Source organism: Triturus cristatus, chromosome 12, assembly GCF_964204655.1.
Source record: "Triturus cristatus chromosome 12, aTriCri1.1, whole genome shotgun sequence".
Taxonomy (NCBI): domain Eukaryota; kingdom Metazoa; phylum Chordata; class Amphibia; order Caudata; family Salamandridae; genus Triturus; species Triturus cristatus.
This window is the reverse complement of record NC_140595.1, coordinates 470,295,653-470,321,375: the sequence shown is the minus strand read 5'-3', so window position 1 is coordinate 470,321,375 and position 25,723 is coordinate 470,295,653. Positions and strand designations below refer to the sequence as shown.

The window sequence follows — 25,723 nt, the reverse complement described above, 5'->3', positions numbered from 1 at the left end:
ACGTCTGGAGTCCCCCACCTTGCGAAGACTTCTCCTAGTACTTCGTAGTTTATGACCCATTCGTGGTTTTCCTGAATCAGCCTGCTCAAGGCGTCCGCCTGAGCATTCTGCACCCCTGGCAGATGCGTGGCCGTAATCGTCAGTCCTCTGGCCAGCAGCCAGCGCCAGATGGCCTGCGCCTCCTGCGACAGAGTGCGCGATCTCGACCCCCCCTGCTTGTTGAGGTAATACATCGTAGTTGTATTGTCCGTCTGTATCAGCAGCGAGTTGGTCTGGAAGGACGGAAGGAAGGCCTTCAGCGCCAGGAAGACAGATCTGAGTTCCAGGAAATTGATGTGGTATGTCGATTCCAACGCAGACCACTTTCCTTGAATCTGCAAGTCCCCGGAATGCGCTCCCCAGCCCTGGAGAGACGCATCCGTCACGACACTCGTCGTGGGAATGTCCTTGTGGAAGGGAACCCCCTTGAGGAGGTTTTCCGCCGAACACCACCACTTCAGAGACTGAAGAGCATGCAGCGACAGTCGTATCTTGTCGTCCCAACAGCCTGTCCTCTGATCCCACTGATCCTCCAAACACTCCTGCAGTGGTCTCATGTGTAGCCGAGCGTGAGGAAGATACAGGAGGCCATCGATCCCAGCAGCGAAGACACCTTCCTCACTGTCGTCGATGGAGCAGTCCTGAGGTCCTGAGCCTTCCGAACGAGTGATAACCGTCTCTCCTCCGAAGGAGACACGCTTGCTGACCGCGTATCGATGGAGGCCCCCAGGTACTGTATGCACTGGACCGGAGTCGTAACCGATTTGGACATGTTGACGTGGAACCCCAGCTTGTGCAAGAGCTCGCACATCCATCGGAAGTGTTCTTGCGCTTCCGCGAAGGATGATGCCTTGATCAGCCAATCGTCCAGATACGGGTAGACAAACACCTTGTTCCTCCGCAGGTGTGCCGCTACCACCGCCATGCACTTCGAAAAAGTCCTGGGCGCAGACTTTAGCCCGAATGGCAGTACTGTGTATTGATTGTGATTGGCGCCAACTTGGAATCGCAGGAACTTCCTGTGCTTCCGTGCTATGGGCACATGGAAGTACGCATCCTGTAGATCTATGGCACAGAGCCAGTCTCCCCGTTGCAGCTGAGGGTAAATCTGGTGCAACGATAGCATGCGAAACTTCTCTCTGCGAATCCATTTGTTTGCCTGTCGCAAATCCAGAATGGGCCTGAACTCGTTCTTGTCCTTCTTGCGAACGAGGAAGAACCGTGCGTACAGACCTCTTCCCCTTTGAGACAGAGGTACCTCTTCTACCACCTTTTTTCTCAACAAGATGTCTGCCTCCGCCTGGAGCTCTCTCAGCTGGAATCGAGAGCTGACCGGCGGAATCGCTGGAGGCGGGCTGATAAACCGAAGACTGTATCCATTGCAAACAATATTCAGCACCCACTTGTCCTGAGTAATTTTTCTCCACTCTGCCGGAAAAAATTGAATGCTTCCCCCCACTGGAGTGGGTAACGGTTGAGGGGGAAGTAGCCGCTCAGGGCCGAGACCCGGCCGGGCCCTTGGTTGTGGTAGTAGCCTGCTGGCCTCCTCTACCCCTCTGGCGCTTCTGGAAGGGCTTGCGGAACTGCTGCTGTTGTGGCTGCTGCTGTCCCGAGCCCTGCCCATGCCCTCTGCCCGAAGACCCGAACCTCCTTTGGAACGGGCGCTTCTTTTTCTCGGCCTTCTCCAACCCGACGGCCGTCAGGGTTTCCGCCTCAGCCTTCATGCGGGCCATTTCATCGTCCGCATGCTTCCCGAACAGGGTTTCCCCCGAGAAGGGCAGGTTGGCCACTCTTTGCTGCGCCTCTGGCTTGAGGGACGTCAGGCGCAACCACGAATGGCGCCGCTGGTGGACGCCATGACAGTAGGCGTGGGCGGCCAATAAAGATACATCCGCCGCTGCGCTGATCGTTTGGTTCGAAACCAGCATGCCTTCGCGCACCGTCTCCAAGAAGTCCTCCTTCTTGTCCCGTGGCTGGAGGTCTGCATATTGCTGCAGGGACTCCCACAGGGCCCGGTCGAAACGGCCCAACAAAGCCCCTGCACTCGCTGCCTTCATGGTGGTGGCGGCGGTACCACACACCTTCCTGCCCGCAGAATCCAGCCAGCGGCTTTCTTTGTCAGGTGGAACCGTGGAGGACGGGGCGGTCGCATGTTGTTTTCTTGCCGCCGTCACGATCACCGAATCCGGCTTCGGGTCCACTCTCAAAAAGGACGAATCCGACTCCGGGGCCCTATACTTTTTCATGAGCCTGGAAGGAGCGGCCTTCGTCGTCGCGGGAGTGAGGAACAGCTCCAAGGCGGGTTCCACCAGTCCTGGTACAAGAGGCAGTAGGGGGAGAGACAGGTGTTTTTTATGAAGCGTCTCGAATATCACGGACGTCGTGGGTGTTGGAACCGTCACCGTGATACCCAACTTTGCAGCCCCTCGCAACAGCACCTCTTGGAACGAGACCAAGTCGTCCACCGGAGACACCCTAGTCCCCGGGGAGTCCGACAGCGTCGGGGAAAGGTCTCTGTCCAAGGAGCGCGTGCGCGACCTGGACCTATACCTCCTACGGCGTCGTCTTGAGTCCGACGAGGACCGTCCACGGCTCCGTGATCTTCTCCTCCTGTGAGAGCGGGAGCGCGACCTCTTCGGCTTCGGCCTGTCCGCCGGTCTCGCCGGTCCAGGCGACCGTGGGCGTCGTGGCTTCGGGGTCCCCTGCGGCGGAGTCGGGTACCGTGGAAGGGAAACCGACCGCGGGGGAACCGGCGGCGGTCCCACAGGAGTGCGTGGCAGCGACAGAGGCTGGGGCGGCGGAGGCAGCGTCCGTGGCCGAGGTGGCGGTGGTGGAGGTGGCGGTGACGGATGTGGAGGTGTTGGTGGAGGTGGTGGCGGCGGAGGCGGGAGAGGAGGCGGCGACGGAGGCATCCGAGGAGGCGTATACACCACCGAGTACACCGATCCCGGTGACTCTCTCTTCCTCGACGTCGATCTTCTCCTCGACGTCGATCGTCGCCTCGACGGCGACCTGTGCCTCGACGGCGACCTGTGCCTCGACGGCGACCTGTGCCTCGACGGCGACCTGTGCCTCGACGGCGATCTTCGCCTCGACGGCGACCTTCGCCTCGACGGCGACCTCAAGCATCTCGACGGCGACCTCAAGCGTCTCGACGGCGACCTCAAGCGTCTCGACGGCGACCTCAAGCGTCTCGACGTCGATCTCCTTCTCCTCTTCATCGACGGCGAGCTGCGATCCCTCGACGGCGAATGCCGACGCCGGGTCCCATCTCGACGACGACCGCTGGACGGAGCCGACGACGGCGTCGTCGTCGCCGCCGATGTAGTCGACGGCGGCCTATTCAGGTCCCTCAACGGCGATCGTCGACGCCGCTTCTCCCCAGAGCCCTGGGGAGATGGCGAACAGACGGTGGTCATCCTCCTCGACGTCGCCGTCGACGCCCTCGACGTCGACGGGGAGTGGGAGCGCTTACTGGTCTTCCTGCCCCTGGGGAGCCCCCCAGGGGCCTCAGTATGGGCCAAATCAGCCCCTCCAGACCCACCTGGTGCCTTCAGTCTTCGCTCCTCCAGAACTTGAAGCCTGATTTTCATTCTGTCCCTCAGGGTCCTGGCTGAGAACGAGTGGCAGATGGTACAGCTCTCAGGCACATGGGACTGGGGAAGGCAACCTATGCACACCTCGTGTGGATCAGTTTTAGCCTTCTTTCGACCACATTCCGGGCACTTGTCGAACAAGCCAGGCATGTTGACAGTACCAGCTACTAAACACAAGAAAATGTGACAAAAATTGCCAAAATCTCAAATAAACCCTTGAAAAGGGGAGAGCTCAATGCTCCAGGGTCCTGCTAGCAGGAGCCGGAAAAAAGAACTGAAAGTAAATGGGACCTGCTGGGCATTCTGGGATACTGGGGAAAGTTCTGGAAATCTGGAAAGTTTTCTTAAAGGCACAGTATCCTGTTCTAAGCCACATAATGGCAGCCTATGGGGCTTGTCTGTCCACTCCTTCCTCTCTATCATTCCAGAGGCTTTTGCTGGTAGAGGCAGGGTTTTTTCCTATGTGGACAGGCAGTGCTGTTTGTGGATGTTGGTGGAATTCTAGTTGAAGTACTGGACAGTGTAGCCTGTGGGTATAGGCTGCATTATCTGTCTTTAAATTAAATTCTCTCTTAAAGGTGTATGCAGGTCTGCATGATTTGTCACCTTTTAGAGATTATTTTTTATTGCTCCGGGGTCCACGCACATGGGCGGGACTTTTCACTAGATTATGACTATACACAGAGATCCCCTACTACAGAACCTATTCCCTCCCCTCCAACGTTTGAAGGCGGATGTGGCGCGTTGGAGGAGTTTGCCGCTCTCGCCGCTCGGCGCTGTTTAAGATGATGTCGTTGCCACGGTTCTTATATGCCTTACAAAACACGATGGATGTCGTTCTGGCTAGTTACTTTCGGGAGGTGGAGGGTCTGCAGCGCCAACTGTTTTGGGATGGGAGGCCGCGGATCGCACTCGCGAAGCTGACGCTCCCGTGGTACGATGGGGGGGTCGCCCTCCCCGACATCAAACGTTATTACTGGGCCTCTCAGCTGGCGGCGATAAACCACGGGCTTTATGGGCCCGCCCTTAATCCGGCTTTTGAAATGGACAAATTGTTGTTGCCGGGTGGCGACTACAATCGTGCGCTCTACTCTAGATCGCTCGACGCACGTTTGACGGGTCCGACACGGGTCGCGGTACGGGTGTGGCATGCGGCAAACTCGGCGATGGGGTGGAAGGATCGGTTGACCCGGGCAACGCCATTGTATGCTTCTGAGCGACTGGGTTGTTTGTGGACGACGAAAGGCTTTGAGAAGTGGGACACGATTGGCATCAGCAGGGTGGGGGATCTTTGGACGAAAGGGGGATTTAAAACGTTTGATGTGCTGAAAACGGAATACCAGTTGCATGACAGGGAGTACTTCCGGTATGTGCAGGTTCGTCACGCGTTGGGTTCCGTATTCCCGGAGGTGGCGTCCATCCCGGAGTGCTCCCCATTGGAAGATAGAGTGCTAGACGGGTATGTACCGGATGGCACTATCTCACTGATTGTGAGAAGTTGGCCTGATGTATGATGTCACTAGTTCTAGTGTACACCTTATATCAGTCCAAATACCCTTATGGTGATTGGTTGTAAAGTCAACCTTATAGACCAGCTATCCTAGTGGTAGCATGGACAAGAGCAGTCTTAGGCTAAACTCTGAATGGCATGTGAAGCCAGCTGTGATACCATATATAATCCCTTGAATACCAAATGAAAGGACACCACAACAGATATATATATAAAATAAAGTGTATTTATTCTAGTCAAACCCTCAGCACTCTTTATGAGATTAGAGGTAAGTACAACACAGTCTTATTCAAGCATACATTAAGTCACACAGGTAAGTAATACAGTTAGGCCCTAGGGGCCACGCAAACCATATACTAAGTAAGTGGTATAAGAACCACTGTCACGGAAATAGAATAGGCCTAGGCCTAGGGAATCGCTGGGGCTACACTACACTAGCATTAGTTAGGAAGTGGGAGGCCCACGGGATTCGTGTGCAGAGTGGAAACACTCACGCGTAAAAGTCAATAGCAATAGTACAGTTTAGAAAACGGTAGATTTAGGACACTTCCTAAGTAGCTAGGAAGTTGAGACTTGAAAATTAGACACTAGGATAGTCACTATCCTGATGAGCACCGGAGTACCCAAGTTACCTAGCCCACAGGCTGCGGGTGCATAGGGGTGAAGATGCGTCGTTTTCGTCGTCGACTCCTATGGATGCCTGAAGAAAGATGCTGACAGGCAGTCAGGAGAGAGTGTCCGGTGGATCCCAAGGCTGGGATCAAGAAGAGAGGAAACCTGCAAGCAGAAGGGACAGAGTCAAGGTCACTAGCCAGTGACCACGTGGAACCAGGAAGGAACCAGGCGATGTCGTGAAGATTGCAGGTGAAGGTGAAGCTTGTCGCTGCAGCCAGAAGGACCAGGAAGCGTCGAGGACGACCAGGACCAGGAGGCGAGCTGTCCCACGAAGGCTCTTGCTGTCGGCGGCGTCGAAGTTGGACTAGGACTCACCAAGCCTTGGCAAGCGGAACCCACGAAGAACGGAGGACTTGCTTCTGGTGCAGACCAGGAAGGTCTGGGGTGCTTCTTCTTTGCAGAGAAGCGGGAGCCAGTCTGGAGGAGCCAAACCAGCGCAGAAGATTTCAGGGTGCGTCGTCACAAAGGCCACTAGCCAGCGGGCAAGCAACCGGACAGACGCTGCAAGCAGGAAAATGCAGAAGGGCCCCACGCAGGACTCGTGGAGTGTGGGGGGCTGATCTTCGGTGCAGATGGTGCTTGGGGTTGGGGCTTCTCAATCCCCGGTGCACAACTTCGAGGGTGCCTCAGAAGCTGCGCTTGAAGTTACTAGCCACTTTTTCCAGGTAGCCGGTCCCACGTCGCTCGTCACCTCCACGGATCTCAGCCTTGCTGTGGATGTGGATCAGGGTCGGAGAAGTCTGGGAGTCAAGGCTCTGGTCGGGCTCTGCAGTTGGTTCCTCGTAGAACGTGGGCAAAGCAAAGGGTAGTCTCTTGATGGTGCCTGTTTGCACAGGGTAGCCACTCCTTGGCTACAAGGGAGATTCTTCAGTCTTCTTCTTTCGTCGAATGTCGAAGGTCCAGAGTTTCTGTTCAGTTTTGCAGGTTCAGGATAATCTAAAGTCTTGAGGCCCAATTCCCACTCTTATACTAATCTGGGGGGCTGGGATACCTGCTAGGTTACGCCTTATGGGTGGGACCTGGGAGGGGGTGGTTACACCCACTTCCCTTTGTCCAGTTTCGCGCCAGAGTTGGGGCTGGAGTGCCCCAGCACCGGTTTGAACTGGACTATGCATGGGACACCTTGTGTGCCCCAGGCATGTCTCATTCCTTTCAACCCTCCCTGCCCCAATACACTAAAGTCTGTCTGGGGAGGTGCTAGCACCTCCCCAAGCAGGAAACCTATTGTCCAAGCCTCCCTTGCCAGGATCACTCCCAGCAGCAGGGGGTCAGACTCGTGTCTGTGGCAGCAGCATCCATTTTGTGATGCTGAGGCTTTGGTTAGAGTTAAACAGCAAAGTAGGATTTTAACATGTCTCTCCCTCTAGAAGGGAGGAATAATATCCTCATCACCAGAAATGGTATGGGGGTATTATTCCAATGTGTTGGACACCTTACACGACATGTTTTGATAAAGCCAAACCATAGTTACCATAACCGTTTAAGATTATAAGGCACTTTAAGAGTATATGGTAGGCTATATCATAGAACAGCTATAAGGACATGGTTCCGAAAGCTGCAGACAGGCTCAGCTCATGCTAGAGCACCATCTCACATGTTACCAAGCACTCTGCCTCCAGGATTGTTAAGGCCTGCCATAGGAGTGACTGATAGGTACACATGTGTCTATATATAAGGGTAGATATAGGCATACTATATCTAAGCAAGGGGTGATTACACAACCTTGCCCCAGCTGAGTGATCAGCCAGTTGTGTCTGATTGGAAGGCCAGACCAGGGGTGGCATAATACATGCTGCAGCCCCTGGGAGGCCTAGGGTACACCTATGCCCTGGGTACCTAGGCTACACTGTACAGGGTCCAATAAGGTGATCCTTACCAATTGGGAATGTACCTAGGGTACATGGAGTCCATTTTAAAGAGAGAGCAGACAGCCTGAGACCCTGAATGGCAGGATCTCAGGCCAACTAAGTCGAAAAACCAGCTAGACACTAGGCAAAAAGTTGGGGGTAACCATAGTCAGATATCCACCTTCCTACACTGATCTATAAAAAGCTCATCAACGATCGATCGGGACTGCTGGCCGCCCTTCGTGAGGCATGGGTCGCTGATGGATTGGAGCTGGACGACGAGGATTGGGTATCTGCGGTGGCCTCCCCGAAAGAGGTGGCCATACCGGCCCGCCTTCGTTTCGTCCAGCTCAAGATACTCCACAGGGTCTACGTTACGGGACCGGGCCTGATGCGTATGGGATATGCGGTGGATGGGATGTGTAAGCGTGGGTGTGGTATGTTAGGGACCTTCTTCCATATTTTGTGGGAATGTCCGGAGGTGACTCGATTCTGGCGCGGTGTGAATGCGGTGTTGCAAGCGGTCACGCATGTTGCGCTGTTCCCCGAGGCGAGGAGGTGTTTGTTGAATGTTTGGGAGCCGACTGATTACACGGTGACGCAAACGTGGTGGGTGACATTGGGATATATGGTGGCCAAGCGTGACATAGAACAACTGTGGGGCTCCCAGAGGTCACCCACGATTTCGGTATGGAAGGAAAATATGGATTGGTGTATGTTCCGAGAAAAGGTTGTGTATGTGGCGAGAGGCAAGCTTGGGAAATGGGTAAAGGTGTGGGGCCCCTGGAACTCCTATCGCGGCGGGATCTGTACCCCGCCACTGACGCGCGACTCGGCTGCGGCCCTGTCTCCCTAGTCTGCGCATTCCCTTGATTCTGTGTTACCGTGATTACTTTGTCTCTGCCCCCTGCCCTTCCCCCCCTCCTATTCTTGTAGGTTGGTAGGGCCCTCCCGAGGGGAGCACATAATGGTGCCTGGACTTTTGCCGCCTTGTGGGTTTGTTTCTCGTTTTTCATTTAAAATGAAACCGCCATTTGGGATGTTCAGGCATTGTAGCCGCAAATGATATTTATGATCTGTGGGACTTTTACTGCTTGCCGCTTGTGTTTATAAATGTGTTTTATGGTCTTACTGTCTACTAGCGGCCGGCCTGACGGTTGTAGGCCCATACTTGTATATCTATTGAACTTTGTAATAAAGGTTTCACAAAATTCACAAAAAAAAAAAAAAAAAAAATGGAGTCCCACAAGGCTCTGCCTTGAGTCTGACCCTTTTTAATATCCAAATGACCCCCCTGGCCTCGCTCATGGTGTCCTTTGGGATCATACGCTGGTGACATGCAGCTTCTCCATACTATGGATAACAACTCACCGGATGCCCTAAAGATTTTTAAGGACTCTATGCCAGCTGTGTTTCACTGGATGCCGGCTAGCAACTTAAAATGCAATGTCAATAAAACTGAGATCTTGCTATTTGGCTCGCCTCCTTTCATTTGGGATAGAGAATGCTGGCCAGGTTATGGTTCTCCACCTCCCTCTTCATCGACGGTAGTTCGTAATCTAGGGGTTAACTTCGACTGCCAGTTATCCTTAGGTCAGCAGGTGAGGTATGTGGTAGGTTCCTGTAGTGGGCTTCTAAAATCTAGGGGGAAAAAAGTTGTACTTAATGCCGCATCAGGCCCAAAAATAGGTGATACATGCCCTTATTGCCTCACGTCTAAAGGACTTACACTGGCTTCCTGTTAAGGAGAGAATTCAGTTACAAATTTTAACTTTAGCCCATAGAGCTTTTTATCAGATGAACCCTTAATTTCTCTCTGCAAGGATTATTCATTATCATCTAGCTCTAACACTCCTCTCCTAGTGTGGAGCTGGTCCTGGTAACGATAATTAAGAAGAAAAATGGGGCAGTGCGTCCTTCTTCTAACTTGCTGAGTAGGCTTAGAATACCCTCCCACTGGATTTGCATGCATTGCGGGATGGAAATAGTTTCAGGTGTGCCCTTAAAACCTTAAAAGCAGTTTTTCAATGATTACATGTTGTGCAAGAATTGTGTATTTGGTCGTTAGTGCCTGGGCACTAGAGAAGCAGTGTGTTTTAAAAATCAGACTGTTTGAATGAATGATTGAATGTTTAAGGAAATGTTTTACAACTGGTGATTTAAACAACAAAGGCTGCAAAAAGGCTGAAATAGCCAGCAAATAACCCTTAACTGTGCCCAAAGCGAGGCTTTTGAGCTTCGGATAAGACAAACAACAAAACCTCGGGCAGCTGGGCATGAAGTGGATCGACCTGTTTGGTACGGCATCAATTCACAAACATTTCTTAACAGAAGGCGAAAAAAGATTTGGTATAGGGACACTTGGCTGTGAGGATAACATTTGCAACCTCTGGAGGAAGATATAAGTTTTCGACTGTCACTCCTCAAGCTTCAGGCACTGAGTTGATGCGTGCACAGGATTGGGTGCAGAACCCTGCCCTGCTGCTGTAATAGGAGGTCCTCCTGAAGGGGCAGCCTGATGGGAGAACACATGCTCAGGAGTTCAGGATACTAAACTCTACTTGCCCAGTCCACTGCCACCCTGCTGAACTTGGGTCCGGTACGTCTTGATCTTCTACAGAAGTCAGGGCAGGAGTGGTATCAGCAGAAAAGCACACAGGAGTCCCGGGACGCACTTTATGTTGAACTTGTCTCCGAGCAACAGACACTATGGAAACTTCAACATGCAAAAATGCTGACATTGTGTGTTCTCGGCAGTAGCAAACAGATCAAGCCAAAGTACAACCCATTGATGGAAGGCTTTATGCTACCTCAGGTTGTAATGGACATTTGTGATACTTTAGGCATCAATGATTGACTTCACCCACCCTGGTGTTTAAAGATCCTGCCAGATGCTGCACCAGGAAAATCCCTAGGTGCTCCAGTCACGACCAGAGGAGCAAGGCCTCCTGGCACAAAGGCCACAAACCCATACACCCAGCTTGTTACAGTACCACATGGGGATGGTATTGTCCGTAAACACCTGAACAAGCTTCCCTCAAATGGATGGTAGGAAGGCTTTCAACGACAAGCGAATGGCTCATAAGTCCAACAGACTGATGTGGAGTAGAGCCTCCGCAGAAGATTACAGACCTTTAATCTTCTCCTCTCCCAGATAGCCAGCCCAGCCGTGATGCATCTGCCACCACTGTCCGCTCTAGGTGTGGAAGGGAGAGGGGTCTGCCTCTGACCAAATCACAGTCCTGAAGCCACCACTACAGGTCCATTGCAGTATCCTCAGAAATCAGGACTAGTGCATAAACACCACCTTGATGTTGCTGCCACTGGAATTTTAGATCCCATTGCAGAGCCTGTATATGCCATCTGTTGTGCTAAATCAGCAGGATGCAGAAAGCCATTAGCCCCAGTCAATCTCACGGAGATCCAGAACGAAGCTGAAACATTGAGATCATGGCCTAAATACCCTAAACTCTTCGTTCCGGGGGATAGTTGTGAAACCGAACCATGTCCAGAATGTCTCGGAGGAAAGAGAGCATCTGATGAGTTAGGAGTGACTTGGGCACGTTTATAGTGAACCCCAGCAATGTAAGGAGGCTTCTCATAGTCTAGAGATGGTTGAGAACTGCCTAGGGGGAGTCCACCTTTAGCAGCCTATCATCTAGGTATGGGAAGCCTGTGACTCCCTACCTCCGCAGATGAGATTCCACCATCGCCAACACCTTTGTGAACACCCAAGGGGCTTTGGCAAGGCCAAAGAGGAGCATGCGGACTTAAAATGCTTGTGGCCAACCGTGGACATCAGGAAATGCCTGTGGACCCACAGGATAGGGACATGAAAATAAGCGTTCTGTAGGTCCAGCGCTACCATTCAGTCTACAGGGTCGAGAGCAGACAAGACCAGAGCAAGCATCTTGCATTTGTCCTTACTCAGGAAGGAATTGAGAGGGTGCAGGACCAGTATAGAACAAAGGCTTCCATCATTTTCCAGCACCAATAAGTAGCAGGAATAGCAACCACAAACTACGTCTGGCATCAGCATGCTCGCAATAGCCTCTTTTGTCAAAAGGATCAGCACTTCTTGTTGCAACAAAGAAAGATGGTCCTCAGTCAGGCATTCGGCAGGGATTTCAGAAACAGGAGGGCATAAACCCACTGAACGATCTTTAACATCCACTCATCCGAGGTGATGGTCTGCCACCCTGACAGGAAAAGTAGCTTGGATCCTGTCTCCAAGAGGGTGGCCATGTGGTGGAATGGTACATCAAAGAGGCTTAGGGATGAGGTAGCTGCAGGGACGAAAGACACTGAGGCTTGCTGCTGCTGTTCCCGTGACCTAGGAATATCTCTAACGCAAGGATGAAGGGGCTGGAATGGCTGATGGGCCAGCACTGTCTGCTGACTGTGAGAAAACTCTTTGCCAAATCCATGCAAAGGGCAAAACCGGGGAAGCAGTGGACATGGAGCAGTAGAGGGGTAACATCTGTGGGCAGGCAGGATGTGGATTTGAAAGCAAGTGTGCTGTAAATCCAGCTATATCATCCATTCTCCTGGGTTCAGGGCAGACAGGGCTTGCGCATGTATGGGTGGCATTTTGAATTTCTTCTTTTTAACGAAGAAATCGAGAAGGCACAGGTCTGGAATAGGACAAAGGCATCCATTCTTTTTGGGCACCAGTAAGTAGTGGGAATAGCAATCGTGAACTACCAATAATGCCAGCACCTTCTCAATAGCTCCCCTGGCCAAGAGAGTTAACACCTCTAGATAGAGCAAGGAGAGTAATCCTCCATCAGCTTGTCATAAGAAGGTGGCATGGGTGGGGGGTCCATAAAGAGGAGGGAGTAGCTTCTTTGGAGAAACTGCAAAACCCTACTGTCTGATGTTTTTGTCTTCCATTGGTGCAGGTGATGGCATCTTCTCCCCCCCCCACCCCACTAGATTCCCATGATAGGGGATATATGAAAGGGGTTTGGAGGCTGCAGCTGCAGGGGGTGGAGGACTGGCTTGACCTCAGGCTGCCTGTCCCACGTGTTCTGTGGAAACCGTGCCCTTGGCCACGAAAGGATTGTGCAGTTTGTTGGGCAGCCTGGCTGGGCATGTCAAATGCGATTGGAAGTCCTTTCTGTGACCACGAAAGGAGAGGAAGGTAGACTGCTGTTTGTGAGGGGCCATGGAACGGCCCCAGCAACTGGGTGTAGCTCTGCTGTCCTTAGCACTGAGTCGGCCTTCTCTCCAAACAATTGAGATTCATCAATGGGCATGTCCACGAGCGAAGCTTGGACATCCTCCTAAAAGCTAGTGGTTCACAGTCAGGAGTTGCGTCTAAGGGCAACCGACAACAAAATTGCTTTTCCCAGCAAGTTAGTCGAAGCCAGGCCAGATCGTACTGTTAACTTGGCTGCATCCCTCCCATTAGCAATTGCTTTAGAGAGTATGGCTCGGGCCTCCTCCATGACCATGGGCAGCACTTGTGTAACTGAGTCCCAGATGGTATGGGATTATCTGGCCAAGAGGCATGCAGTGTTCACGTACCGCAGTGCAATGCTGGCAGAAAAGAACATCCTCTTCCAAAAGGTATACAGCCTTTTGGATTTCCTATCCAGTATAGTGGTAGGGATTTTGCTGGGGTTAACTATGGAGGTTAAGGCCTGGACCACCAACCTTTCCAGTGAGGCGTGCTTTTTAATTCATTTCAAGTTGCTAGTCTGAAACCACTGGAGATTCTAACATTAATTATCAATGAATGAAAAATGGCCAGAATAAAGACGCAAAGAAGGAAAAACATGGCTAAAAAGTATTGCAACTACAAAGATACTTTGTGTGTACTTTGAGGTCCTATTATCTGTTTTCCCCAAAGTACTGACAGTGCTCTAAAAGGACGAAAGGTACTAGATGAGCAGAGCAGCAAATTAATAAGAGACACAGATTCTAGAAGACAATTTGGAAAAATTACACACCAACAATGGAATAAGTATCTAGGGAATGTGAGATAGGCAATCCAAAAGCTGGAATAAACACATACCTTTGTAAAGCCACAATTGTTTTCTTTAAACTTGTTAAATGACCACAAAGTCAATACAAAAAGTCAGCTATGGCTCTGATTAGACTAAGTTTTGATTTGTTAAAAAAATGCAATATTACTAGTTCATAGATCTTCATAACCTCTTACAAGCCTTTAAGTATAGTAGACTATCATTTTCTTAACAGCAGCTCTGGAAGTCATCTTAACTAGATGAACTCGTATGACAAATGAACAATCCGATTGCCTGAACAAGTGCTATTAAATTACAGATTAAGTGCTGTTAAGTTACAGATTTACAGCACATTGGCCTGTGTGCCCTTTTGGTGTTTTATTGAGCAGCGGTATCTACAGGTTGTGAGTGTCCATATTAAGGGGATCATTTTGCAAAGATGGGAGTATCCTTTTCCCCAACCCATGTGAAAGCAATCTATTGGGTCCACGAATTCAGCCATGGTGAGCATCCAAAGGAGTCCCAGTCCTCAAAGTGTGAAATATAACCGGTCACTGTTGGGATTCCTGGAGGCAGGTTCCATTGAAAGGTTCAGTCTTGTTAACTACCAAAAAACCGGTGAGGAGGATTAGCAGGTCTTGAATTCAATGACAGTTTAATTAAAAGCCTTCAAGACTTAAATATATAGCCATTCGTGCTGGATTTTCAATTGGAATAGTGCTCCGTAGATGTGTTTTTCTTGCAATTATCCACCAGGCCATTATTGGAGCAATCTGTGTGCTATGTGTTTATATGATAAATCGCCAAATCCTGGAGCTGTGGGCGGGTCTGAGTTTAAAGTATGTCTTCTGATTAAGGCTTATTCCAGTGGAATGCCTCAGTGCATGAGTATGAAGTAAATGATCAGGTCTTGAGAAACCTAACTTGAATGTGATAAAAAGGTCCTGAAAGGAATTGGAGTTCTCCATGACTGCAGTTCAGGTCTTGAGGTAAACCAAATTTGATGGGTGGAATACCTGCAAATAGTCTCAGCTACTGGGAAACGCATAGGGATGCATTAGACTCAATCCAGAAAGAGACCAGACAGATGCAAATGGGCATTGGTTCTGCTATAATAAGGATAATCCAAGCTCAAAATGCCAAAGCAGGCCTCCTCTGGAAAGAAGCACAAATCAATAACAGATGGGTTTCAGTATACTTAGGCCTCATCTGTGTGGTATAACTCAAGTCATGAAGCATAGTGAAAATGGAGCCCACCTCTGAGCATATCCACATTTGGGACGTTGCACTGAGGGAAACACATAGGTGGTGTGTTGAATGTTTGAAAATAGTGTCATTAACTGGCAAGTGTTCTAGCAGCCCTTCAACAAAAGTCATGTAACAGTGATCAGCGAGCAGTAGGAAGCATTACAAAACAGCATAAATACACTACAAACTGAAATCTTACTTGCAAAAACCAAATGCTTTAAGGAGCTGACACAAAGGTCTTCCATGTTTCATTTCCTCTTTAGCTGACAGGATACCAGCGGTGAAGTCAAAGAGTTCCGGGGGAATTGCAGCTTGTGTGTGCTCTAAATAACGTAAAATTCCAACTGCATGGATTGCATTTTTCTCACTCATCAACAAGATGGACTTTGCATTTGAGCATTCTTGTTCCAGAGAAGCATCCTTACAGAAGAAAAAGGTTAGAGTTAAAATCATAGTGAACTCATTTTTGCCTGAAGGAACTCTCCTATTACAAACGCACAAGTTACTTACCTTCGGTAACGATATATCTGTAAGAAACATAGGTTAGTTATAGATTCCTTACCTTCGAATTACCCCCAGGCGCCAGACTGGATCCGGAAAGTTTTTTGTCAGCAGTACCTCTGCGCATCGGAAGGTGGCATCGGTCGGCTCTGCGTCCGTCGTTGGCGTCAAGTTCGCCAGAATGACGTCGCAATAGCTACTTGGACGCCGCCCTCGCGCACTGACGTCAGTTCTGTACACGACTTTCCGTGCCAGAAACACAGAGCCATGCAAGACACTGACCACTGGTGCACAAAACTAGGGCCCTGAAAGGCTATCCACAACCCTAGAAATCAGTTTGCAGAACGGGGAGGATGGGTGGGGCGGTAAGGAATCTATAACTAACTCATGTTTCTTACAGATGTACAAGTTACTTAACAATATATCTGTAAGAGATATTAGTGAATGATAGATTCCTTACCTTAGAATATCCCCAGGCGTCAGACTGGATCCGGAAAGTTTGTCATCAGCAGTACCCCTGTGTGTCGATAGGCATCGTCGTACGGCTCCGCGTACGTCGCTGGTGTCGTAGTCGCCGAGATGACGTCACTGCTTTGACGAGCCCACGCGCGCTGAAGTCAGTTCTGTACACGACTTTCCGCGCCAGGAACGCAGAGCCATGCAAGATACTGACCACTGGTGCATTGAAACAAGGGCCCTGAAAGGGATGACCTTAACCCTAGAAATCAGTTCACAGAACAGGGAGGATGGGTGGGGCGGTAAGGAATCTATCACTAACTAATGTCTCTTACAGATATATTGTTACAAAAGTAACTTGTGCATCAGAAAGAGACACGTTAGTGATAGATTCCTTAACTTAGATTAGATACCCCAGCAATCCCAAACCCGGTGGTGGGTCTGCGAACCAAGATCACACCAGAAAGTCACGGAGAATAAAACAGCCAAAGAAGCGGTCTCTCCGGACTGGACTGTCAAGGCAATAATGCTTAGTAAAGGTGTGCAAAGAGGCCATCATGGCTGCCTGACAGATGTCTTGCAGGGGGACACCATGTTCCAATGCAGTAGTAGCTGCTATCGCCCTGGTAGAATGGGCGTGCAACCCCACCGGAGGTTCCTATTTGGCCAGAGAATAACAGGCTTTGATTCACGAGACGACCCAGCGGGAGATGGTCCTCTTGTGTACAGCCCGGCCTTTCTTGGTGTCTACGCAGCCAACAAAGAGCTGGTCAGCCACCCGGAACTGCTGTGTGCGATTCAAATAAAATGAAAGCGCACGGTTTGGGTCCAGACGGTGGAGCCTCTCTTCCTCTCTGGAAGGGTGCGGAGGCGTAAATAAAGTGGGAAAGTGTGACGGAGCAGGGACCGAGGATCAAGGGGGGGTAGCGGACTGGTGGGTGCCCAATACAAACTTACACCCGTTTATCCCCCCCCCAGCAGAGAGAATGGATTCCGTCGCCTGACAGGGGAAGTCCTCTAGAGACAGACGACGCCGGGCCCTTTAAGTGGAACCACGATGACAGCTGGTACACGCCCCAGAGTGACGTCATGACGCGAGAGACGTCAAAAGGGAAGGAGAGTCAGCACAGGACGGACGGCGATCCCCGGAGGAGTTTAGGAGACGATCTGCGACAAGGCGAGGAGAGGAGCGAGGAGAACGAAGGCGAGGAGGACAGCGGTGGACGGGAAGAGCGAAGCGGCTGGGAGGAGACGTCCCGAGAAGAGGAGGAGAGACCCGGTCCGGAGAACGACGGAAGGGAGAGGAGCGAAGACGGTCGGAAAACGCCCGGAGGCTCAGGACCCCGCGAAGCGCCCCGCCACACTCCCAGGGGAGGGGTGTGGCTCGAACAGGTATGAGGGCATATGGCAGGGTGGATGAGCAGAGGGGCGAAACCAACCAATCCCCCTGTGTGACCCGTGTTTCCCTAATCACCCCACCTGACCTTAAACCAGCACTACCTTCACTACGAACCCCCACACGGAGGCGTAGAGCGTATCGAGTGGCACATTGACACAGTTTTATGGTAGTCCCTCACCCCCGGCCCTGGTATTAGGGTGTACCTCCTCAAAAGAGACTATTCTCCTGAACGATCCTTTTGTTTTTCTTTTTATTTCTGGGACCCATCCTGCACGAGTGAGGGGAGAGCCAGTGACGTTCCCAACTGACAACCCCGAAAGCCTGAAGCCGAAAGGAGAGGGGGGATAAGAAAACCCGAGTCCCTTCACCACGGACCCCAAGGAAAGAAAGACTTGTAGAAAGAAAAGCTATTTGTCAATAAAACCGACAGTACCTACCATTCGAGTCCTGTCTATCCCTGACCAGTCGCCACAATTGGTGCCAGAAGTGGGATACATTCCATCTTACTCCACCTGCTACCAGATGGAGGCCCTCATGCAGCATTTGGTGCAATGTCAGGAAAAGCTCGGATGGGCAGTGGAACGTCAGATGACCTCCGCCCAGGCTGACCGGGAGGCCTTTCATAACACCATGGCGGCGCAATTGGAAGCCCTAAAAAAAGCCTCCGTCACCACCGGGACCCCCCTCACGAGACCGCACAGTCCTCATCCCTCAGGAATCTCACTGCAAAAGTATGTCCCGGGAGAAGACCCGGACTCATTTTTGACTAACTTTGAAAGGGCGGCCCGAGCCTGTGGATGGGCAGAGGATAAGTGGCCCTTCTTCCTGGCCCCCCTTCTGTCCACGGAAGCCCAGGCAGCCTACCAAGCCACAAACCCAACAGGGACCACTCCCTATTCCATGATTAAAGAGGTGATCCTAGAACACCTTGGGTTAGACACAGAGGCGTATAGAGTGCGGTTCCGCAAGGAGAGGGGCATGGCTGGCGAGAACCCACAGACTTTATACTTTCGCCTCAAAATGGCCTCGGAGAAATGGTTGCGACCGGATTCCAGTTCTAAAGAAGAGATAATGTCCCGAATTTGTTTGGAACAATTTCTAGAGGCCCTACCATATGGGACTCAGAGGTGGCTGAGACAGCATCCCAACTTGACGGTAGCCCAAACCATCGAAATGGCTACCCAGTTCAGTAGGGCCCAACCTCGACACCCCGCTCTGGAGTATGAGAAAACCCACAAACCGGGACCCTCGACAAGGACAGAGAAGAAAGTCAAAGGCTTCCCCGAGATAGTCCGCCCTAGAACAGGAAAAGTGGACTTGGGATCTATACGGGGGCCCCAGTGTTATGATTGCGGGGAATGGGGGCATATCGCCCGCCTTTGTCCTAAAAAGAGGCAGGAAGAGCCCATGGAGGTCGGATATCTGCCAAAGGCCGTGTTGTATTCTGCAGAGTTTGGACCTTCATATTACGTAAGGGTAACTATAAATCAAAAGATGGTAAAAGCCTTGTTAGACTCAGGCTGTAGACAGTCAGTGGTAAAGAGGGCCTTAGTACTTCCCGACCAATATCTGCAAAACAACACTGTCCTAATCCGCTGCATACATGGAGATGTCAAGCCCTACCCCTTGGCCCGAGTCCCGATTACCCCACACAACCATTCCACTCAGGTAGTGAGAGTAGGGGTGGTAGACACGTTACCCGAGGACGTCATTCTTGGGGTGGACAATCCCGGGTTCATGTCCCTGTTCAGAGAGGAATTGAGGGAACCACAGGAAGAAAAGGAAAGACCTGCTACGACCCTGTTAGCAACAGACCCCTGGATTATCGATCGCAGTTTTAGGTTTTCCCAGGCCAACGACCGAACCCTTTTTAATGCCTGGGAACAAGCCCATCAGAATACAACCAGAACTGACTAAGTATTCCCCAGGTTTCTTATTAAGAACGACCTGTTATATAGGGAGGGCAAGAAGAACGAACCCCTACAATTGCTGGTTCCTCAGCCGTTTAGAGAACAGGTCTTGTTTTTTTCACACACCCATTTAACGGCAGGGCACGCGGGCAAAGAGAAAACTGCCTCAAGTATCTTACAACACTTTTACTGGCCAGGGATCTATAGGGACATTGAACGGCACTGTCAGTCCTGTGAAACCTGCCAAAAGAAGAACTCTTATCGGCCTCCCCCGGCTCATCTCCGCCCGCTACCCATCATAGGAGTCCCCTTTGAAAGGGTCGGAATGGATTTAATTGGACCACTTCCCCAGACTCGGAAAGGATATCTACACGCTCTCGTGGTAGTGGATTATGCCACCCGTTTTGTGGAGGCCTACCCCCTTCCAAAGCCGAACACCAAAAACGTGGCGGATAAGCTCATAGAGCTTTTTTCACGAGTGGGGTTTCCCAAGGAAGTCATCACAGACCAGGGCACTCCGTTCACTTCCCGACTAATGAAGGAGGTATGCCAAACCTTGGACATCCACCAGTTGAGAACCTCAGTGTACCACCCTCAAACCGACGGACTAGTCGAGAGATACAACCGCACCCTGAAGAGTACCCTGAAAAAAATGTTGGCTGTGGAAGGCCGAGAATGGGACAAACTACTTCCTTTGGCATTATACGTCCTACGATCCCAGGTACAGAGCAGCCTAGGTTGTTCTGCGTTTGAACTCCTATACGGACGGCAGCCACGGTCATTATTGGAAATGACCAAGGACGCATGGGAAACTGAGGAGAGACAGGACCATTGTACTCTACTCGATTATACGACCCAACTGAAGTCCAAGATAGGAAAATTAAGACAGATGGCCCACGCCACGTTGGAAAGGAGCCAAGAAAAACAAAAAAAGACTATGATCAAGGAACCAAGTTACGAAGACTACAGAAGGGAGACTGGGTGTTGATCTTGCTTCCCTCCACCAGTAGCAAATTCACAAAAGAGTGGCAGGGACCATTTCAAGTGGAGAAGGTGATAGGCAACACTACATATGGGGTACGGATGACGAACTCCAAAATACAGAACTATCACATAAACCTGCTTAAAAAATGGATTGGACCACCACCCAGACCTGCCCATTTTTTAGTGCCGACCCCCCTCCCTCAAGGAGTCGACGGTTCATGAACTGGTAGTTAATCCTGACCTTTCCAGATCCCAGCAACAGGACCTGGCAGACACTTTGAAACCTTTTGAGGAGTTGTTCTCCAATAAACCAGGGAGGACCCAGCTGATTGAACATCAAATCCATACCCTCCCCGGAAAGATAATCAGGCAAAAACCCTACAGAATCCCGGCGGCTAGGAGAGAAGCCATAAGGAAAGAAGTCACCGACATGTTACGACTCGGAGTTATTAGACCTTCCACCAGCGAGTGGACGTCACCCATTGTGATGATCCCGAAGCCGGACGGATCCACACGTTTCTGTATGGATTTCCGAGCGTTAAATGAGATATCTACGTTCGATGCATACCCGATCCCAAGGGTGGACGAACTCATAGAGAGGATAGGGGATGCCAGCTACATCACGACCTTCGATCTGACCAAAGGCTACTGGCAAGTGCCCCTGAAGGAAGCGGATAGAAAGAAAACCGCCTTCACCACAGATCAAGGTCTATTCGAATTTCCAGTGTTACCGTTCGGCCTCCACGGGGCCCCGGCCACCTTTCAACTGTTAATGAATGCGGTACTACAGCCTTATCTATCCTTTAGTTCAGCCTACCTGGACGATATCGTGGTATATAGCACCACCTGGGAACAACATCAACACCATCTAACGACCATATTGAGTGCCCTTAGACAAGCAGGCCTACACATCAATGCCAAGAAATCGAAAGCAGCCTTTCATAAAGTCAAATACCTGGGGTATGTCCTTGGCGATGGCGTCATAGCTCCCCAAACAGAAAAAGTGAAAGCGATTACCAACACTCCCTTTCCGGTCACAAAAAAACAGCTTAGAGGGTTCCTTGGTCTTATAGGTTATTACCGGCGGTTCATACCACAGTTTGCCGAGTTAGCCTCCCCACTGACCGATCTTCTCAAGAAAAACAGCCCCCTCAGTAGGATAACACACCCGAGTGAGAGTGCCGTACGGGCCTTCCAGAACTTGAAAGCGGCCATAACCACAACCCCTGTCCTAATTTCCCCTGACTTCAACAAACCCTTTATAGTAGCCACCGATGCCTCCAATACAGGGATCGGGGCGGTCCTCTCACAGATCGGGGTAGATGGGCTAGAACACCCCTTGCTGTACGTAAGTCGAAAGTTATTTCCCCGAGAAGTCAAGTATCCCACGATTGAACGCGAATGCCTGGCCATCAAATGGGCTATTGAAAAACTGAGTTACTACCTGGAAGGTAAACCGTTTGTCCTGTACACAGACCACGTCCCCTTAAAATGGATGTAAAGAAACAAAAGCCAGAACCAGAGAATTCTTCGTTGGTTTCTGTCCTTACAACCTTTTTCTTTTGTGGTAAAACACCGTAAGGGGAGGGACAATAACAATGCTGACTTTCTCTCACGATACCCTCCTCTCCCCGATCGGGAGAATCCAGGGGGGGAGGTGTGTGACGGAGCAGGGACCGAGGATCAAGGGGGGGTAGCGGACTGGTGGGTGCCCAATACGAACTTACACCCTCTTATCCCCTCCCAGCAGAGAGAATGGATTCCGTCACCTGACAGGGGAAGTCCTCTAGAGACAGACGACGCCGGGCCCTTTAAGTGGAACCACGATGACAGCTGGTACACGCCCCAGAGTGACGTCATGACGCGAGAGACGTCAAAAGGGAAGGAGAGTCAGCACAGGACGGACGGCGATCCCCGGAGGAGTTTAGGAGACGATCTGCGACAAGGCGAGGAGAGGAGCGAGGAGAACGAAGGCGAGGAGGACAGCGGTGGACGGGAAGAGCGAAGCGGCTGGGAGGAGACGTCCCGAGAAGAGGAGGAGAGACCCGGTCCGGAGAACGACGGAAGGGAGAGGAGCGAAGACGGTCGGAAAACGCCCGGAGGCTCAGGACCCCGCGAAGCGCCCCGCCACACTCTCAGGGGAGGGGTGTGGCTCGAACAGGTACGAGGGCGTATGGCAGGGTGGATGAGCAGAGGGGCGAAACCAACCAATCCCCCTGTGTGACCCGTGTTTCCCTAATCACCCCACCTGACCTTAAACCAGCACTACCTTCACTACGAACCCCCACACGGAGGCGTAGAGCGTATCGAGTGGCACGTTGACACAGTTTTATGGTAGTCCCTCACCCCCGGCCCTGGTATTAGGGTGTACCTCCTCAAAAGAGACTATTCTCCTGAACGATCCTTTTGTTTTTCTTTTTATTTCTGGGACCCATCCTGCACGAGTGAGGGGAGAGCCAGTGACGTTCCCAACTGACAACCCCGAAAGCCTGAAGCCGAAAGGAGAGGGGGGAGAATAAAACCAGAGTCCCTTCACCACGGACCCCATGGAAAGAAAGACTTGTAGAAAGAAAAGCTATTTGTCAATAAAACCGACAGTACCTACCATTCGAGTCCTGTCTATCCCTGACCAGTCGCCACAGCAAGGCCCAATGTGGAAGGCAGTGACAACCTTTGGCAAGAAGGAAGGGCGAGTACGAAGCACAACCTTGTCCGGATGAACTGACAGAAAAGGAGGCTTACAGGCAAGAGCCTGGAGCTCACTCACGCGCCTAGCGGAGGTAATGGCAACCAAGAAAGCTGTCTTCAAAGTTAATAAACAAAGAGAACAGTTGTGAAGTGGCTCAAAAGGAGCGCACATCAAAAAGGTAAGTACCAGATTTAAGTCCCACTGCGGCATCACAAACGGAATAGGAGGGAAAAGGTGAGTAATGCCATTGAGAAATCTATTAACAACAGGGAACTTGAAAAGAGAGGGCTGATCAGGAAGCCTGAGAAAGGCAGAGATTGCAGAAAGGTAGCCCTTGATAGTGCCCAGAGCAGAGCCCTGCCGGGCCAAAGAAATAACAAAAGGACCTCTGAAAGTGGGACAGAAAGGGGATCCACAGCCTTTGCTGTGCACCACGCCACAAATTTGTTCCACCTACAGGCGTATACCGATTTAGTGGAGGGACGCCTGACTGCCAGAATGACATCACAGACTTCAGGAGGCAAGTCAAACGGAATCAACTGTCGCTGCTCAATCTCCACGCATGTAGGTGGAGGCTGGACAGGTTCGATTGGAGGACCGTCCCATGCTGCTGTGACAGAAGATCCTCCCGAGGAGGCAGTCGGATCGAGGGATCCATGCTCATACTGAGTAGCTCGGGATACCAAACTCTTCAAACCCAGTCTGGGGCCACAAGAATTACGTGGGCCCGGTCGCGCCTGATCTTCTTCAGCACTCTGGGTAGAAGTGGTATAGGCGGAAAAGCGTACAAGAGACCGCAACTCTACTCGCGATGAAAAGCGTTGCCGAGCGAGTTCCCGCCTTGGAAATTCCAACACGCAGAAGTGATGACATTGCGCGTTCTCTTAATTGGCGAATAGATCTAACCAAGGCTCTCCCCACTGTTGAAAGAGACCTTGCGCCACTTCCGAGTGAAGACGCCATTCGTGATCCATCATGCACCTGTGGCTGAGTTAGTCTGCACTGGCTTTCAAAAAAACATGCCAGGTGTTGAACCGTCAAGGAAATGCCATGACATTCCAGCCCTGTCCAGAGGCGCAGAGCCTCTTGACACAGGGTCCACGACCCCACCCCGCCCTGCTTGTTGTAGTACCACATAGCGGTGGTGTTGTCTGTGGATATATGCACCACCTTCCCCTTGACAGAGGGAAGGAATGCCTTCAGTGCAAGAAGAATCGCCCGAAGCTCCAGAAGGTTGATTTGGAGCCGGGACTCCACCAGAGACCAGAGGCCTCTGATCTCCACCACCCATGTGGCCGCCCCATCCCAGGAGGGACGCATCTGTCACCAATGTGTGCTCCAGTTGGGGAAGGGAGAGGGATCTCCCGCTGACCCAATGCTGATTTGTGAGCCACCACTGCAATTGTCGTGCAATGCCCTCCGAGATCACGACGTAGTCGGACAGGTTCCCCTGATGCTGCGCCCACTGGAACTTCAGGTCCAAGTGCAGAGCCCGCATATGCCATCTGGCATGGTTGGTGAGCAGGATGCAGAAGGCCATGAGGCCCAGCAGCCTCAAGGTCGTCCTGACCGAAACCCGGGACAACGACTGAAAGATCGAAATCATAGCCCGAATGTCTCGAACTTGTTGTTCAGGGGGATAGACCCGAAACTGTGCCATGTCCAGAACCGCTCCGATGAAGAGGAGCTTCTGAGAGGGAATCAGGTGCGACTTCGGCACGTTGATGGAGAACCCCAGCAAATGCAGGAGGTCGGCCGTAGTCTGGAGTTGGGAGACGACTGTTTGGGGCAAGCCCGCCTTTAACAACCAGCTGTCGAGATAGGGGAAGACTGATACCCCTGATCTGCATAGATGAGCTGCGACTAGCGCCATCACTTTGATGAACACCCAAGGGGAACTTATAAGGCCAAAGGGAAGCACGGTAAACTGAAATTGCTCCTGCCCTACCATGAATCTCAGGTAACGCCGGTGGGCCGTTAGGACAGGGATATGAAAATAAGCGTCCTGCAGATCCAATGCTACCAACCAGTCTTGCGGGTCAAGGGCAGACAAGACCCGAGCAAGAGTGAGCATCTTGAACTTCTCCTTCCGGAGGAAGCGATTGACATTCCTAAGGTCCAAGATAGGACGCAGGCCTTTGTCTTTCTTTGGAACCAAGTAGTAGTTAGAGTAACAACCACGACCTACTTCTGGCATTGGAAAGCGCTCTATGGCCCCCTTGGCCAAGAGGGCCGTAACTTCCTGCTGGAGAAGTGCCAAGTGATCCCCCGACATGCAGTGGTACTGAGGTGGCATGGCTGGAGGGTTGTCTCGAAGGAGAGTGAGTAGCCCCTTCGGACAAGCTGCAGAACCACCTGTCGATGTTATAGTGCGCCAGTGGTGGAGGTGATGGCGAATCCTGCCACCCACTGGCATCTGGTGGTCCTGAAACACCGGACTAGGAATGTTTGGAGGCAGGGGCAGCAGGGGGGGTGGTGGACTGATCTGCACTCTGGCCCCGTGACCCGCCTCTATGGGTCCCAAGTCCGCTGCTGCGCGGATACTGTTGCTGAACAGGCCTGTGGCTTTGAAACGAACGTGCTTGGGCGTCCCTTCCTTGGCCACGAAAGGAGCGAAAAGGAGAAGCGGAAGGAGTGTGTGTAACCAAAAGGCCTAAGGACTTGGCCGTAGCCGGTGAGTCCTTACAAAGTTCCAACACGCAATCTGCTTTATCGCCGAACAGGCGAGTACCATCAAAGGGGATGTCCATCAACGTGTTCTGGACATCCCCAGAAAAGCCAGTCGTCCTCAGCCAGGCGTGACGGCTAAGCACCACTGTCGTTGAAATCGCCCTGCCCAGCGACTCAGCAGTGTCAAGACAACAACGGATAGTGAACGTGGCTGCGTCTCTCCCATCAGC

General features: G+C 51.5%; 1 protein-coding gene across 8 annotated transcripts in view; it reads right to left on the bottom strand.

Moving 5' to 3' along the window:
* TDRD12 (tudor domain containing 12) overlaps positions 1-25,723 on the bottom strand; it is a 3,486,095-nt gene that overhangs the window by 1,344,849 nt on the left and 2,115,523 nt on the right. For all 8 annotated transcript variants that reach the window (XM_085639447.1, XM_085639446.1, XM_085639448.1 and 5 more), the window contains one exon: positions 15,084-15,304. In XM_085639447.1, coding sequence (XP_085495573.1) covers positions 15,084-15,304 — 221 coding nt within the window. The remainder of the gene's footprint in view (positions 1-15,083; positions 15,305-25,723) is intronic.